Source organism: Sphaerodactylus townsendi, linkage group LG10, assembly GCF_021028975.2.
Source record: "Sphaerodactylus townsendi isolate TG3544 linkage group LG10, MPM_Stown_v2.3, whole genome shotgun sequence".
Lineage (NCBI taxonomy): Eukaryota > Metazoa > Chordata > Lepidosauria > Squamata > Sphaerodactylidae > Sphaerodactylus > Sphaerodactylus townsendi.
In genome coordinates, this window is record NC_059434.1 from 37008099 (window position 1) to 37027269 (window position 19171).

Consider the following 19171-nt stretch of genomic DNA (forward strand, 5'->3'; position numbering starts at 1 on the left):
TGAAGATGCCAGCCACAGATGCAGACGAAACGTCAGGAGAGAATGCTGCTAGAAAACGGCCATACAGCCCTTCATGTAAGATGCCGAGTATTGTATATAAAAATATGAACAAAAAAGCCAAATTAGATGTCAGAAGCTCAATCATGTCTCAGACTGAACACTGCTGTATTAAACATGATATGACTGTTTCCCTTGGGGCATTGTCTTTCTCCGCTATATGTTTGCTACATCTTTCCCAATTGGTAGCAGGTGCGTAACATTTATTTTCTCAAATGGAACTTTGTGCTGACTATAGGGAAAGAATTGTCTACCCACCCAAAACAAAATCTGTAGAATCCAGCAATGGTATTCTACAGGCTGGACAGTTCTCTGTCACTTACTCCTAATGTAAATATACAAGGGTTCAGAATAATCAACCCTCGTGTAGACCAAGCTTCAAAAAGATGCCGAACATTACCCTTCATCACTATTGAGCATCTTTGCAAAACAAAACAAAAAAAAAACTGTCAGGTATACAAATTAGAAGATCTGATCATTACCTATGAGAGCCACTTATGAGCTGACATGTAGGATTTTCAAGTACATGTAGGATATTAATTTAAATTAAATGGAAAGAACAGCATTTCTGAATGGGAAAAGGAAAACTTCAGGAATGCAAGATACATTTTAAACAGCATTGTGTTGTAAAGTTAGATGCACCCTGCCATCTAGTGACATATCTTTAGTACTGCTAAGACACAAAGTGAAGGTTTAGAACAATACTCGAACAACAAGAGCCTAATCACTCATTCTGAAACAGCTTGTTATTTACTGGTTAATTACTGTGTATTTTTTCTGTCAAGAAAGAAAGGAAAATTCGTAGTGAGGTAGGCAGGCACTGGTTTGTATATATAAGGTTGCAACAACTTTCATCAATTCCCCCAGGATTTAGTAGAGCCCTCAAAAAAGGTCCTGGGACTCACTACCAGAGAGTGTGTCTGTGTTAAGTACCACCAAGTCAGTTTTGACTTATGGCAACCTTATGGATTAATGACCTTCAAACCTTCTTGTTGACAGCCTTGCTCAGATCTTGTAAACTGAGGGCCATGGCTCCACCTCCTTCAATCCATCTCATGTTGGGATTTCCTCTTTTCCCGCTGCCTTCAACTTCTCCTAGCATTATTGTCTTTTCCAGTGACTCTGGTCTTCTCATTGTGTGTCCAAAGCATGACAGCCTCATTTTAGAGTCATTTTAGCATTTAGGGACAGTTCAGGCTTAATTTGATCTAGAACCCAGTTATTTGTCTTTTTGGAAGTCCATGCTATTCATAAAACTCTCCTTCAATGTCCCATTTCAATCAAATTTCTTCCTGTCAGTTTTCCTCACTGTCCAATTTTCGCACCCATGCAAAAGCAATGGGGAATATTATGGCATGAATTATCTTGATCTTGATTACCAGTGCCATATTCTTACATTTAAGAATCTCTTCTAGCCCCTCTAATTTCTTGGTTGCAATCTCCCTGAGTAACACCATGCAAACGGGAGCCTTGGTTAAATGCATTTATATACTGTACTGTCAACTAAAAAAAATAAGGCAGTGTACAAGAATAAAATATTACATTATTAAAATCAATTATAACCCCAATATAAACAACAAGTGTAGCAACAAAGCAAAATAAATAAAAACCAATTTGATACATAAATATATTATACATCATTGTTGGAACAAAAAACGTGTGGCTTTTGCCCAGCTCATATAAAGGAATAGCCAGGTCAGATGCCTGAAAAATAAAGACAGATACTGCCAGACGAGAGACTCTCATTCGCTCAGTGCATACACACTGCAGTACAAGGCCTGTTGCTTACTGATGGTTAAGTTGTGAGTATGCAACAAAATACGTCTAAAGATTATGTTCCTTTTACAAGGCATCTTGAAATACTGAAGACTTACTAGCAGTTATGCATAAACTCACTCCCTGACATTTTGTGGCTGGCTCTGTCTTCTGCAGCAACCCATTTTGTGGTTGTGCTCACTATCTTGTGTCTGAATTCCAAAGGTACCCATAGGCCTAAAAAATGTGGCGACCACTGGATTAGGGCATCTCACAAAGATTAAGAAGTCATGCAATACAAATCACCCCCCTCCCTCCCTAAGTTGAGTGGGCTCCCTTCCCCTTGAATTTCAGCTGGAACACAGACTTCCCAAACTGAAGCTAAAGCTGCTGACTTCATCATCATGAAGTATCAGACTTACACTAAAGCTGTAAATGCAAATATATAGGAAAAGCTTCACCCCAAAAGAACAGCAATAGGAGACTCATATGAGAAAAGCAACAGCAACTGTAGCAACAGTTTGCAGTGTTGATATCTTTGCCCACAATGCAAGATACTACAGTTATCTAGTGATTTTCTGACAGCCAAATATGATAGTTTCCATTTATCATGAAACATGAGAGAGATAAACACAGAACAAAAACATTGCATTAGAGAACAGCAAATATACAGTCTAAATGAAACACTGATAACATTACTCCAAACAAATTGATAACATTACCCTATGACTCCTCTGGTAGCCAGGCATTTCCTTGGCCCACTAAACCACCAACAGGAATCTCACTCAACTCTGTCTGGGCTCTAGCAAGTTGGGACATGCCACTGGGCATGCAGCCTGGAGCTGGTTAGGTGCCTTCAGGCTGATGTACTCCAACCCTGTTTTGTCAGGGCCATGATTGGCTGCCATCTCTCCAATGGGTCCCCCAGTGTTAGGGCATGCTGGTGTGGTACGTTTTTGGTGGAGCCAGCAGCCCCTTGGGAGTAAGTGCAAAATTGGAAGCACAGACACTGGACAAATGCATTTTATAGGAAATGGAAATAAGCCCTCCTTCATTCATAATGAAAGAAGTCAGACTGTTTCATGGAAGGCCAGGAATCTATTTTACAAAAAATAGCTTCACACAATTTCAACACTATGCCACTCACACATGCAAATCCCCACAGCTCAGCTCTATGTAGGAATGGGTAATGGCACCTCCACAAAACATACATAGCAAATAACTGAAAAATTCAATGTACAGATCAATTTCCACGTCTCTGCTTACTTATTATCGCCAGATGTGCAGTTATTATTAGAATCTGGCTACAAGTTCAGCAGGTAGAGAGAGCGTTGATTATATATAACAGATGATATATAAAAATTTACCACCTGCTCTGCAAGTGTTCACATGCATATAAATAAATACATTCCGGAAAATGGCTGAGCCTGCCAACCACAAAACAGACTTTGACAGAATACAAATATTGTATATAAATAAAATTCATTCAGAGGAGGGTGACTGGGACTTATTTATTCAGTCCGTCAATATGAAATAAGCCAAGATTATATTACCTGTGAAAATGCATCTTGCAGACACCTTACTTAGAATTAACAACATGTGTCCAACCATTCTTAGGATGGGGCAGTGATTTCTGTTGATTCCTCCCATCCACTGCAGACCCCTATTATATTGTTCTTGAGAGTCCAGTGGTCTTTAGAAACAAAATAACATGTAGGGGAGAAATCAACAGAAATTGCTGTTCACTCTTAAAAAAAGGGCACAATTTTTCTTAACCACACGGCTGGGTGTTTTATAGATGCCTCCACTACTGATGCATACTAGGTTATTTTCCCAGTCAAACACGCCAACTAAGAAAATATATACATTCCTCAAACAATCAAGAAAAAAATAAAACATACAAGGCACAAAAATCGTACTGTCAACCACACACAACAAAGGTTCTGTGAAAATTATGAATGTAAGTGATTGGTTTCCTGTCGGTCAAAGCATTGTTGTATTATGCAGGAAGAAAAGAACAGAGCTTAAATTTTTAAGATTTCTGATAGCAAGAGAGAAAGGGAATAACTTGTATTTCATAACCAAAACACAAAACATAGTCTCCATACAATATTTACCCCAATATTTTTGCATGACAGAATGAGGGTGAAAGAGGAGCATTAAATGAAACCATTATGCTATTTTGTACTGATTTCACTCAGACAGACTGCATCCTGTATTCAAAAAGTCAGAGAACAAAAGGCAAAACAGAAGCATAAGTTAAGCTAGCAACTGGCTGATTATGTTCCCAGCTCGCATATTGGAAAAAACAGACAGTTGATTCTCAGCAGCGATTGATGATGATAGTGGTGTGGTTACTATAGCCTGGCAATGTGTCTTATGGAAGTGACAAGAGCTGTATGGTAGTCTTCAAGAGCGAGAAATCAAGGGACAAGAGACTGAAAAGTCTTGAGCGGCAATAACCATTTTGTGCTGCCCACTGCAGAAAAAGAACTTCAACTTAAATGCGAGTCAGGCTTAGAAAGTTGTAATGTATTATTTATTGTTCGAATCCTTGCCAGAAAGGATATCATCTTAAATAAGGAAATTAAGTTTGAAGCACTGGGATGTGATCAGGCTACAGTGAAGCACATTTAAATCCCATTGATTTCAATGGGAAAACTACACTGCAATCCTAAAAACTCTCTCCTGATAGTAACCCCGTTGGATTACTGAGTGGACTTCCATCTCTCCTATAAAGTGTTTTTTAAATTTAATTAGATGTAATAAGTTGCCTTTTTAATAAGATTTAATAAGAGCCCTTTTCAGGTTTGGACTGGCTTACAATATTTCATGATACAAATTACAACATTAAAAATGACAAAATTATCTATATCTACATTCGACATTCATGGCTGTCTCCAAGATGGTGAAAAACAGTAACAGATTTCATTGAAGGATTAATGGTGGACTTGATGGAAAGGGGAAGGGGTTTTTAAGAAGTGCTGAGCCATAACTGAACTGCATACCCCTATTTTCCTGTTTAAAGCAACACTCCATGGCATCAATATGAACAAGGTATTATATAATGCATGAATGCTAAACAGCACTGTCAGTCATATCCTCCTGGGAATACAAACATTTTCCTGGAGCGGAGTGCACACACAGAGAAGTAAAAGTGAATTAATGGGGTTCCTGTTTCCATTGGAAGAAAGGCAATGTAGGAAAAAAAAACAAATGAGAGTAACAAAAGAATGAATACCAAGAATCTGGTAACACAAAGGGACAATATTTATCACAACAAACATCTGAAGAAGGTAGAAGCAGAACAAACAATCTGCACAAAGTTGTGTTTGTTATTAGAATGTGGAAGGAATGAAATAAAATTTAAAAAGATTAGATAAAGCATAAGCCTTAATAAAAAAAGGAATGAAAATGGATTAGTTTAATTACACTCCAGGAGTTAAATAAAATATGCACGAGAGCTGCTCATTCCGTCCTATTAAAAATGCAACCCCCCCCCCAAAAGCTACCAAGGCAGAAGGGTACTTACTCTTCATCACGCAAGTCATTAACAGTTCGATCGAGCGAGATCATGTCACTTGCTACCATGTTAAAGCCAAACTCTTTAATACTGGCTTGAACCGATTCTTTATACTCTGGTCCTAAAACATATGGCTTGGCTTCCTCTCCAGGGCCACCTACAACTCCATGGGGCTCAGGTTCTTTGGGTTCAAAGTTACCAAGAATTCCAGATCGCAATATGGGATCATGGTAGACAAATGTCTGTGGCTTGAATGTGAGATACTGTCGTTGCATGATGTTTTGCTGATCGTTATTGCCACCAGCATGAGGATTTCCTTCATTTTTGGCCTTATTCCTTCGCCTGATTGATTCCAAGTCTACTTCCACCCCTTCGACGTGAGGCCACGGCAACACAGGCTTGAACTTGTCGATTCCGGGACCCAGCCCTCGGTCTCCATTGTTTGGCAAGAGATTACTGGAATCTTTGTCATCCTAGAAAAAGGGGTGGATGATAAGATAAAACAAAATCATTAACAAACTTTCAGACATAGCTTCGACTCTCAGTACCCTTTTGGCTGCGAATTCTGAACTTTACCCACCAAAGCAGCTTACGTCATTATCCTCTCCTCCACAACAACCCTGCGGGATGGATACATTAGGCTGACAAGAGTATGACTGTCCAAAAGTCACTGAGAGAGCTTTCAGGGAATAAAAAGGGATTCAAGCCCAGGTCATCCAGTCCAACACTCTTAACCACTACACCACACTTGCTGTCCCCATTCACATCTGGCTTCTTAAGCCCCATTTGTTCTGATGGGTTTTCCTGGCCTAATATATCCTGCCTTGCTCAGTGGCATATTGTTAAACTTGATTGTGGTAATTTAAGTAGGTTGTTTGATCTAACAAACTTCTAGAATTAGTTACCTGGTCCTTAAATGACATTCGCAGCCTTTGTAATCCACCCTGCCTTTCAAACATGGCCTTGATAACTTGCCATGTGTACACAGTCTAGCAGCAACTGTTTTATATTCTCTGCTTTGAAATGCTACGAACTTTCAATGTGACAGCAAAACTAACAGGAACAGAGGAGGTACCATTCTTAACACTAACTAATTTTTGTGTAAGTGTCATACTTGCGTGCAAAGTGCAACCGACCTGAAGAGTTGTAAATAAAGTTTTCACCATACTTGTTAGATTTATTTGCAGTGCCACCAGAAACTCTGAAATCAGGATTCCTGTACACTCTGGACAGAGGAAAATTTTAAGAGCATACAGGCAGCTCTTCTTTAGCATTACATATTTGTACTGCAGAGTTCAACCCATGAACAGAAAGGCCTCTACATCAGAGCAGAGGAAAGACCTTTGTTAACTATTTCAATATTTGCATCCTAGTTTTCTCTCCAATGCAGAATCAAGGTGACTTACAGCATCATTCTCCTTCCCTTTGTTTTCACCTTACAACAGCCATCCTGTGAGGCAGGTTAGGCTGAGAGATTGTGACTGGCTCCATTTCACCTGGTGAACTTCCACAGAAGAGTGGGGATTGGAACTTAGGTCTCCAGGATCCAAGTCTGGCATTTAAACCACAACATAGTGCTAGCTCCCTTACTTCCTTACATCATTTGTGTACACTGCCTCTGTAGAAAAGAGGATGCGATCTCATGTTACGGATCATTCAAAATTAAATTCTGCATCCACTAGGTAAGCCATTCTTGGGGATTAGACATACCACAGGAAAAAACCTGTTCACTTAGCTGTTGCCATATAGACAATCCTAAAAAAAGGACACTACAACAGTGCAGCAGTGGCGTAGTGGTTAAGAGCAGGTGCATTCTAATCTGGAGGTACCAGGTTTGATTCCCCGCTCTGTCGCTTGAGCTATGGAGGCTTAAATGGGGAAATCAGATTAGTTTGTGCACTTCCACACACGCCAGCTGGGTGACCTTGGGCTAGTCACAGCTTTTCGGAGCTCTCTCAGCCCCACCCACCTTAGGGTGTTTGATGGGGGGGGGGAGGGCAAGGAGATTGTAAGCCCATTTGAGTCTTCTACAGGAGAGAAAGGGGGGATATGAATCCAAACTCTTCTAAGCTGTGAATTAGTATTTTTTTATTCATGAGTGCGTCTTGGAAAGTAGCAACTTGTTCATTACTAAAAGGCATACTACCTTATATTGCAGTTTAGAACATAGTAGCTTACTTGTCTATTTCACTCAATAGTACATCAACTGTACTGTTTTCTTCTGGATCTAATTCAAATTGTTGGTTAATACCTTTAAAGACCTTCACAGCCTAGAACCCTCATACTTCCTAAACCCATCTCTTGATACACTCCCATATGCCAGCAATGTTCCTTGGACAGCTTTTCTTTGTAGAAGAATAATAATATTGCTTTTCTTATTCAGCCACCTAAAATTGCAAGGAACGTTCATATAGCTCATTTATGGTTAGCATATCAACCAAATATTCATGTCAGGTAGTGATGCTGTGTGAGCGTTTCATTACTTTTAAGTTACAACAGCAACGATACAACTGGTGTGGAAGCACTTGGATTGTATAGGGCAATATTTGCCTCTTAAATACATACAGCTTTTGCTGATGGTTTGAAAAGATTAAAACAATGTCATAGTTTACAGCTGAAATTACATGACACTTCCAGAGGTTGCAGTGATTCTCAAACAGATCCAGTTCTATATGTCTGAACTCATCAAAAACATGACAAGAGACAGTCAACTATGACAAGAATGCAGGAAAAACATGATCATAACTGGCAACAGATGCAGAAGATGGCCTATCTATGATTCTCTATGGCCCTTTCCGCACAGGCCTCCGGGCGCCCTCACGCTGGCAAGAATTTTGCCGGCGTGGGGGTGGAGGCCGTTCACACGCAAGCGTGCGAGCGGCCCCAGCAGAGGCCGGCTCAGGAGAGGCGGCTCCACATGGAGCCGCCTCTTCCCTGTCCCTCGCTTACTTGCCTTGTCCCCGTCGTCGCCCTGCTGTCTTCCTAAGCCCCGCCCATGCTGCCCTCCGACCTCCAGGGGTCGGAGGACAGCGCTTAGGAAGACAGCAGGTTTACCCACGGGACAAGGCAAAGGCCAGGAAGGGGAAACAACGGTTCCTCGCGTGCCGCGACCGGCCACGCAGGAACATGCTGTTGTTTTCTCAAAACACCCTTTTAAAATGGGTGTTTTGAAGACTGCCTTGACGCCACCCTGAGGGAGGAAGGGGAGTTAGGTCAGGCGCCGCGCCAACAGCCGCCGCCAGAACGGGCACTGAATGCGGCGTTCAGTCCCTCCCAGGCAGCCATGGGGTCTCGCAAGGAAAGGCCTATGACAATAAGGATCTCAGCTGTAACATCGTGAGAGACATCTTTTAATTTAAGTAGCTATTACTGACTTACTTTAAATATGAATAATGAAATAACTTTCAGAAAATATATCAGTGAGAAAGTGAGATCACAAGCTGACAAAATTGATAAAAGTTGCAATGTACAAGTACAAGGAAAAGACGTGACCATTCGCTCTCCCTTCCTCACATGGAAGACTTTGGTAGAACTTGTGGTCACAGATGAATGAATTCTATGAAATGGATAGACGCTCTATACATTTCCGTGCTATCATAGCAAGACCTTTTATAGTATTTATACTCTTGCTAGAATTTTAATTTTAAAACATCACTGTTACTTTTATACAATGCAATACTGAACTTTACTATTTATTTATTGAGACTGGGATAAATTCACATTAGCAGTTCCGTACTCATCACAAATGATGAATCATTTTATTTGGCTGACTGCTTTGAATCCCCAGCAAATGACAATTCCCATGGCTGCCCAAATGAAAAACCGCAACATAAAAGTACGAGCACTTACATACTTTTGAAAAAAAAAAGATCTATTTATATGGTACATCTTACTCTTATCTAGGCAAAGGAAAACACTTTTCAGAACGTGCTCTCTAGAGATTTTGTAGTAGTAATTAAAAAAAGAATAATCAGCATAAATCTTACAGGCTGAATATTAGTTTCTTTACAAGAGCTGTTCCTGTTTGATACACATAGAGCACATACTGGATCATACAACAATGGATTAAAATGAGCAACACCATTTTCTCAATCTAAGAAATATATAAGATAACAATTATATATGAGCCTCAAGTATTTTTGACAAAATCTTTGTTGACATGACAGTTACGGCTTGATAGGCAGCGTCACTGGGAGAGAGGAACTACCACTCTTGTCCAAGGAAGCAATTTCTGGCCAAGATTCTTTCAATGTTATTTATGTATACTGGCTGAAGTCCCAATTATATACTTAGATGTGCTGGGAAATAAGTAGCTACAATAAAGGTAATGAAGAATAATCTTGTGTCTAACCTGTTGTGCCGGGTCAATGACATGGGCCAATAAAAATGTCATACAGGTAGAGCAAGGCTATGTTGCATAAGAAATAAACTGATATGGCCTCATAGATGATCACAGAATTATGAAGCAGGTAGCAGCCATATAGGCCATCTAATCCAACCTCCTGTTCAATGCAGGATCGGTCTACAATATCCCTGACAAGTGTTTGTCTAATCATTGCTTAAAGACTGCCAGAGAGGAGAAGCTTCTGTGATGAACAGAATAAAGGCAACTTTCAGTCCAGGCCACTCTTTAGGACTGGCAGTTGCAGTATTATATGGCTCATTTCCTTCACCACAAGCAGAGACCAATGCCCACACTATGGTCAGGTATACATCACCAGGTACAACTTTGTCCTCTAATGTTATGTCAACAGGAAAAGCCATACTGTAGTTAAGCACAGTGGGGCAAACCTGGAGAATTAGCCTGTATGAAGCAATAAACTCCACACAGTGTGTAGTATATCATAAATATACATTCCTACACACTACCAATTTGGTTTTTAAGACTTTTAAGATCTTTCTCTTCCACAGCTGTTTAAATCCTAAGTACTCTTTCAGATCCAACAAGATATGGATTGACTCATTAATGGAAGCCATGACCCTTAGTTTGCAAGACTTGAACAAAGCTGTTAACAACAGGATTCTTTGGAGAACATTGATTCATAAGGTTGCAATAACTTGACACACATGCTTTAAAAGTCCAATGAAAGTTGTGCAGACACTTGAACACAGATATCAGAAACACAGATGCAATCATCCACACAATGGTATAAGTCACATTCATTATGACAAGTTGGTAAGACCAGCAGAAAATATCGCATCAATATTAAAAGAATTCCCTTTGATTTTTTTCTCAAGATTACTGATGTCTTTGCGATTCCTCTCTACAACATCCCAAAATTTCTATTTGCAGATCTATTTTTCAAATGTTGAAAGGCACTTCTAGTAAGTTTCCTCTGTTGTTTATGTGGTATGTGTATGTGGGCACATGGATGTTCAAACATAGGGATATAACTTTGAAAGAAAACAAACCATGAACTCTCTGCATTATACTTCCAAAATAATGAGTTATTTGACAGAGTGTACTTATAAAATGGGGGGGAGGGGGAGGAACCCCTAAGCTTTGTTCTTTCTTTTGACTTACTTCATCTGATTTTCCAAAATCTTAGCACATTTGTTGCTTTAATAAATCAAATGCACTATTGATGATACTATCTATTTGCTGGCAAGCAAGGTGTTATTACTCAACTTCACATCCCAGCTGTCAAAGAAGGCCACTTATGATTACACCTCATCACCCCAAAAGACTGCCCTGACAAAATGTTTGCTGCTTTTTCAGCATAGCTTAAAAGACAGCTGGCTAGAATCCACATCTTAACTTTCTCAAACGTCTCAGTAGCACTGTACTTTTTATGATACTTCAATAAAACACATCTCTAATGAATGCCACCCAATCCCATTTCAATACCAAAACCTTTACTGGCATAGTAATATCTTGTCAAAATCACCACGTTAAGAAATTAAAATGTTCTATAGAAGATCTAATTTCCATTGCTTTCATTAAAAACAAGCCACATCTAGAGTTCTCTGGTGATTAAAATAAAAAAGAAGCTTTTGGACAATCTCAATGTCTGAAGAAGGGTGAAGATGGTTTAAATGTATCCCCAGGTGCTGCACTCAGACATCAGTATGTAATTCACATTCAAGCAGAATGTGAGAAACTGTTTCTGGTCAGTTGGAGGCACAAGGACACAGACTTTGATCTGCGAATATCGACCAGTTAACATTATGAATGCCACCCATAACAATCCATTTGTCACTATAAAACTGAAGCTAGTTGCATGACATTTCAAAGTTATATGTGTTCAAAAGGTGTGCAGATTCTAGAGCTAAACAGAATAGTGAAACCTGAGGTATAACACTTGCAAGTCACTAGTTCTGCACATTATAAGCAGACAGGAAATCTAATCCTGTTTGATAAACCAGGGGTCTGCAACCTGTGGCTCTCCAAATGTTCATGGACTACAATTCCCATCAGCCCCTCTCACAATGGCCAATTGGCCATGGTGGCAGGGGCTGATGGGAATTGTAGTCCATGGTTATCGAGGTCGCAGGTTGTGGCCCCAGCATCCGGTAATACTGTAAGAGTTTTCAAATAAAACTAGTAACTCATTACCCACAACGTAATCTGACATCCTGGGTTTGGTTTATGGTATCTGTCATAGCAGGCTTTTTTCCTGCCCTTTCCACTTCGCTATCAATCTCTTTCATCCTATTTGGCTATCCCTGCTATTTCTGATCCCATTCCATTTTTTTCCTGCACTGACTTTTTAGCAAACATTCCCATTCTCTCCCTCCCCCAGCTTTCTGCCCTCTTTTCCCTGCAGACCTTTTCTTTTTACCTTTCCTTTACCTACTTCAAGCTTTAAAAAATTCTCTCTCTGAATATTTCTTTCACCCTACATGTACAGTTAATTTTGAATGTGTTTTGGGTTGGGTGCAAACAGTTATGTTTAAAATGAACATTTATTCTCATTCTGGACTCAAGAAGACTCGGCCCTGACCTGAAAGCCTTCCATTTGTATGGTAGTTCCCTGCATAGGCCAAAAGGTCTTCATAACCACATAGTCCAAGGTCTGAGCTGTTGTACTAAAAGTAGGCTCTAGAACCTAGTTCTACTTAAATTGCACATCACAGTCTATAAAATGTCTCCATATAGTGAAATCAGTTAAACCTGCAACCCATTCATCAAAATTAGAGCTCAAAGCATCAAGCAATTTATTCTTCATGCACCTTTCGCTACAGCTGTTTTCCATTTGCAGTGCAGGGAGGTAAGGGTTGTGGAAGAAAATCTAGAATTTACTTGGGTACAGATAGGTAAATTATGCAGCTTTTGTACAAATAAAGTGACTATTTGACCTGTGGATCCATGGCGGCTGCACACCAATGATTTCACCGCTCTGCCGGGGCACGTGCAGAGGGGCAAAAAATTTTCTTGCAGAACTTAAGGTACTTTACAGCATATGTAATGAAAGAATTATAAAAACACAATAAAAACACACACAATATAAAAATTATAAAACCTATAAAAGTCACAGTTCAAAAACTCCAAATAGGACTGCCAATAGCAAAAATTAAGTCAATCAAAATATAGTCCCAAATAAAGCGGTCTTCAACTGCTTTCTGAAGATCAACAATAAGGAAGCCAGGATTTTTACTAATATTCATCACAGCTAATTGTCTCAGCATCGTAACATCCCTATGAAATGATAATTATTAATCCATTTTACAGGTATGTCACCAATGAGATAGTGATTTGCTCCAGGCTGCCATGGTGAAGAGAGGCAGTATCTCAACTCTGCTGAGCTCAGACATATATAATATGGTTAATAGGAGGGGACCCTGAAAGATTCCTGAGGGAGGGCAAATCCACTAACCCCTACTTCCTCTTATCTGCCTTTCCCCCCCCCCCCACACCATCCCAACACCAGCACCTGCTTCCCCTGTCACCATAACCTCCTCTACCCTCACTCTACCATTGCCTCCAGCCTCTTTCATCCCCTCCTCCTTCCTCCTTCTGCCTCTCTCTGCCCCTTCCCCTGGAACTTCACAATCTTTTATTTGTTTTTTAATGTCTGATTGATTAGGGCTTTCTAGCCACCCCATAGTGTCTACTGTGATCTCAAAATCTTGGCCAGTGTTTTTTTAGGGGAGGGGGTTAAATCCCCCATTTTATTTTTCACTGCTGGGTTGTTGTTGTTTTTTAAAACCTGAGGATTTCTCTAGGTTTGCAGAAACATCTTTGCTTTCTATATCAGGTCCCATTTGTTGACTTGAGCTCATGTTTTGCCTTTTATCACCATCAAAGAACAATATATTCACCTACAGGTGTAGCTGGGTGCGGTTACATGCTGCAGAAAAATCTGGCAGCTCCAATAACACTGTTCATTGTGAACCTAGAAAAGAGAGGCAGGGAAGACAAATGAAAGCTATTATTCCCTGCCATAAGTAAAGGTCAGGTAAGAGGATCTTTCTACGGTTTTAACTAGGAACAGAAAAGTGTGCATAATTAGCACACTATTTACATAAAATGCAAAAAACTGGAGACTCCAGGACTGAGATTTGGGGATATTATAGGTAAGGTGACCAGATTTTGCTAACACTGAGTAAAGTGGGACACCATTGACCTTCGCTACCGGCCAAGCATAGACCTACTCTGTGGCTCAGGGATCCCCTGGAGAAGCAAAACATGTCAAGGGAACTTGACACCCTGAGGCACTCGGCTTGTTTCTCCGCTTAACCCCGGAAATGGACTTTATAAGAAAAGGATTAGCTTCAGATCCTTTTTTTTCAACATACCTTAACTTTGTTCAGCAGAGCTTGGCAGCCCTCTTAACATCACTCCCGTGAACCTCGCTCATGAAGCCCTTTCTTCTGGGCGCAGAGGGTGTAGCTTAGGGGAAATGGAGCCCAGTGCAAAAATCTTGAGTTTTCATGCGTTTCAAATCCTCTGTGGACGGCTTCCCCAAGACCAAAGGCCGCTTCAGCCTCCCTGTACACTATGGAATTCAAAGAACAATTTTTTGCACCGCGGTCATCTCAAAGTCACAATCAACATTATAGAACATGCCGCGAACTCTTTAAAGCCAAATCTTGAAACATTTATGTCTCCAGAAACTCCACAAATCTTTGAGCTCCCTAAGGTTGAGTTTAGTCATTGAAGTGGAGTGATGCTGCTTTTAGGTGAGGTGGTTGGAGGAACTCCACCCTGAAAGCAGCATCCACTTTTAATTTGCTTGTTTTAGATTTAGAAGAGTCCTTTCAGATTCCTCCTTTTAAATCCAAAGTTTAAAGGGAGAATCACCTTTGGCTCAGTTCGAGTTAAACAATATTAGAAAATGCCATGCTGTTTCAGGGTAGATTCCCCACCCACCCTGCACAAACAGCACTCCACTTCTTTCCTAATGTTGGTTGTTATGTAGTTTTCTCCAGGCTTCAGAATCCGTGTGATCCCTGGTATGACTTGATCTTGTTTCCCTAATGTTTCACTCTGCATCTAAGTGCTGCAGCATGCTTCAGAGGTAGAGTCAGCCAAGAGAGAAGTCTGTTTGCCACACTCATTTGGGGTCCCAGACTTCTCTTATTACAGACCCTCTCTGTGATGCAGCTTCTGAAGGACATGCCAGCCACAGGATGGCAGGCTAAAACATTAGGAACTGAAGATTCTACCAAACTCACCTACATCGAATAACGCCTCAGAACCATCGGACAACCAGTTGAATCCATCCTTGTGGAAGCTCTCTCAACACATACTTTCAATTTTTTTTTTTTTTTTTTTTTTTTTAATCTGAGGGAGCTCCAGATTCCTCCTTTTAAATCCACCTCAAGAAAGGACCAATATCTGGGGAAAATTGGAGTGGAGCTCTGTCAGTGTAGAACAACAAATGGTTACAGTACCAAAATTTTCCTCAGGTTACTTTCAGGAGACTATCTCTGATGGATACTCAATTTCAGGTTTAGTGAAGCTCTTGGTTCAGGGAGTCCAAAGTTAGTGGACCCTGTGCAAAAGGGTTCTTCCCATTCCCCATTTGTTTCCAACTTCTGGAGCTTGAATAGGTAAACCATAAACCATACTTAAATTCTCAAACCTGGGTGGATATCCTGTGCAAGAGCTCTATCCCACAGTGATGATACTCATCTCATACTTCCAATTCCAAACTCCATTGGCTGGGTATCAGGCCTAAGGTGAGTCTATCCTGATGGTGGATACCACCCAGGGTTTCTGGTGGAAAGTTTGGTCTCAGGAGTCCAGTTATGGACCCCTGTCAAAGGGAAGCCTCCATCTTCACTATTAAAGCTCCCATTGGAAACAATGGGGAATGGTGGCATTCACGGGGTCCTTTAAATCCTTAATAACTTTGGATCCCCTTGAACCAAACTTCAACAAATCTTGGCTGATATCACTCAGGAATGTCACCTGATGGATAAACCTGAAATTTTGGTGCCAGCCTATTCTAAACATTGCACTCCCTTGCAGGCCGCATACTAAAGAAAAAACACTAAAATATTTTTTTAAAATGCATTATTTTGAGGGTTTAAGCAGCCCCTTCAAGAGGGTGATAAGCCTCGTGCATCGCGAATAATTCCCCTCGGTTCCCCTGGTGGCTAGTGCCACTGCTCCCTAGTGCCTCACCAAATCTAAGGCTTTTCCCTTCTTCAGCATCACTTCCCTCATCATGCATTGAGTCCCCTAATTTCTGCCTGCTCAGTGGATTCTAGTGTATGGAACTGATATAGTTCTGAGGAATGCTATCTTGGAGATTCCTTGGTCTTTAACTTTCTACCTGGAACTGATGTAACCTTTCTTCCTCCAGGGCTACACAACCTACAATAAGCAGATTGCACTGACATCTTTTCTTGTCCCTCCTTAGGCAGGACAAAAGTGAAGCCCTTTGAAGGTTTCTTGTCAAACGCTTAAAAGTTTCCTACAGCCTTTGGCTACATAAAGCTCCCCAGTAACCAGGGAGTTCTCTGGTGAAACATGCATAGGAGAGAAACCTGCTGGGGCACTAAATTTCTAAACTTGGATGCTTAAATATACAGGCCAATCCGGGCCAGATTCCTAAGGAAAGGGCCTTTTGGAAAAATTGGTGCTGGCATTGAGCAGGCTCTCTCCAAAGAAGTCCTGAGTCCCCTCCTCAGACTTCACAGAAAAAAAAACACAAGAATCTCTTTTGTGGTGGGGGGCTGTGGGTGAAAATTCCTGATGCTAAACCTGATGCTTAAATATACAGGCCAACCCTGGGCCAGATTCCCACACAGAAAAAAAAATCCCCAAAACTTCTTATTTTTTTGAAGGAAAAAGCTCTCTCTCCAAAACTCCTCAAGCCTCAACTGGGTTAAACAGCTCCAAGGGTAGCCTTTGAGAAGGGACAGCCATTCATATGGCTAGCTTATTTCTAAGCAGAAAACTGGAAGGGGGACTCAAGCGAAGGTCTCTCAGTACCAAACAGTCGAGTAAAAAACATAAGAAAAGAGCCTGGGCTGGATCCAGGACCAGAGTTCCATTCTAGTCCAGCACTCTCTCTGCTAGCTCGTAAGAGGGCTCCGCCCACCAGGTGCCTTTGGGAGCTCACATGCAGGATGGGAAAGCAATGGCCTGCTACTGCTGCTGCTCCTGAGCACCTGGTCTGCTAAGGCCTTTGCAATCTCAGATCAAGGAGGATCAAGATTGGTAGCCATAGATCGACTTCTCCTCCATCAATCTGCCCAAGCCCCTTTTAAAGCTATCCAGGTTAGCAGCCATCACCACCTGCTGTGGCAGCATATTCCAAACACTAATCACGTGTTGCGTGAAAAAATATTTCCTTTTATTAGTCCTAATTCTTCTCCTAAGCATTTTCAATGGATGCCCCCTGGTTCTAGTGTTCTGAGAATAATAATGGAAACTCTTCATAAGCTCAGAAGCCTTCACTGAACTGGGTCAGGCACCATAAAAGCAAAAAAGCAAGAACTGAGAGTCTCTGCTAAGCTAACATTTAATACTAGCAACAATCCAAAGTCCCCCCCACCCACCCATTCAACCAGCATCTTCCAGAATACCACAACAGAGACCTTGGTTTAGAACAACACAAACGAGAAGGAGAATTATTTTAGCAGTCATCACCTATGAATTGCCATTGAAAGACACAGCAATTAAGACTGGAAAAGGGCTAAGAGAAAACGAAACTGGTTTTTCCCCCAGCAAACAACACAAAGCGCCCATGAATTTCACCACTCCACCCCCCTCCTCTCAACTCCCAATCTTTCTTACCCTCATTGGGGAGATTGTGAGGAAGTTCTCTCCCTCTCCTTCCATCCACCAGCAAGCAAAGCAGCCGAAGGAAAACCAGAGCGGAGATCCCAGCCCACAAAAAGTCCCGACTCCTGTGCTTGCTAGGCTAGCTGTGGAGACTGGAGTGAGTCGTCAGGCTCCAAGTCTCTGCAGGGAGGGGGGGAAAGGGGTGTTGAGCAGTCAATTGCTCCTTTTGCTTAGGGCTGCTCAGGGCTCTCACCGTTGATTGCTCTGGCCTGGCTGCTGAGCTGGCTGCTGCCAGCTTGGCGAGGAGCCGGAGGCCACAGCTGAGCAGCAGACTGACGAGGGGGAAGGGAGAGCGGCCGGGGAGAATTTTGCGCCCCCCACGTGACCCATAGCCGTGCGCCTGGTGCGTTGGGCACCCCCTATCACCGTCACCAGCACGAGACAGCCAAGGAGAGCCAGCAAAAATCTGGACTTTTTAACAAGGCGGAGGGACGCGGGAGAAATTGTTAAAAATCGGGTGGGTCCCGCCAAAAGCGGGATGCCTGGTCACTATAATATAGGATAATCCTAATTACTGAAAAACTATTTTGAGGTCTAAGTATTCCTTTGCCCTCATCTTAAATGCCATGTATTACAGATCATGATTATTCATTTCAAAGAATTCTATCCATCAATATTTATACGTTTTACCCTACCTAACCCAATAAGTGATCTAAAATAGCTGATAACAAATAAATATAGTCTAATACATCAATGATGTCATTTTAAAAATCTTTCCCTAACAATAGTGTTGGTGTTTGTTACAGATAAATTTACTCTTCTCATTGCCAAACAACAGCAGAAAATACTTTTATCAGAAATGGGTATCTCATGAGTTTATCATACCAACCTAACAAAGCACTCCACCCACAACTAAAACGGGTAGATCTACATTCCAGGGACAGGCAACTATCATTGTCCCATAAGAATAAAGTTTTTTTAAAAAGATGATTTCTTCAGTTACCATATGAAGTCTGAGGTCAAGAAAGCAGATTGTCCTGGTGTAACAAAGGAATAGATAGAACACTCCAAAAGTCTGAGCAAACAGATGCTCTTTAGCAAACTGCTGCTATGTAAGATATTTTAATGATTTATTCATACATACATGTAAAATGTCCTAGGAACATGTTCCATGTCTCTCATTCCATAGAGACAAGTTTTTGCTTACTATACACGTGCAGGGGTCAAGGAAGTGTTTTCCAGACATTTCCACAGCTAACATTATATATTATATATTTTTTCAGAAGGAAAACCATCTTCTGACAATAAATGACAAAAAATCTGACAATAAATGACAAAAAATCCAAAATTATGGTATTTTCCAAATGTGCTAAAAACCAGACAAAATTTGGATAATTGGTATACGTAAATTCCAACAAGTAAATGAATTTGTGTACTTAGGAATAGTTTGCCAATCAAATATACAATGTTGAATGCTTTCACAGCCGATTCAACTAGTTGTGGTGGGTTTTCCAGGCTGTGTGGTCGTTGTCTGGTTGATCTTGTTCCTAACGTTTTGCCTGCATCTGTGGCTGGCATCTTCAGAGGTATCACAGAGGGAAGTCTGTAACAGCCCTGCCACAGCCAAATATACAATGGTTTAAACAAAACAGAAA

General features: G+C 41.0%; 1 protein-coding gene across 2 annotated transcripts in view; it reads right to left on the reverse strand.

Annotated features, from left to right (window-relative positions):
• GALNT7 (polypeptide N-acetylgalactosaminyltransferase 7) overlaps positions 1 to 19171 on the reverse strand; it is a 62649-nt gene that overhangs the window by 21619 nt on the left and 21859 nt on the right. For both annotated transcript variants that reach the window (XM_048509518.1, XM_048509519.1), the window contains exon 2: positions 5345 to 5808. In XM_048509518.1, coding sequence (XP_048365475.1) covers positions 5345 to 5808 — 464 coding nt within the window. The remainder of the gene's footprint in view (positions 1 to 5344; positions 5809 to 19171) is intronic.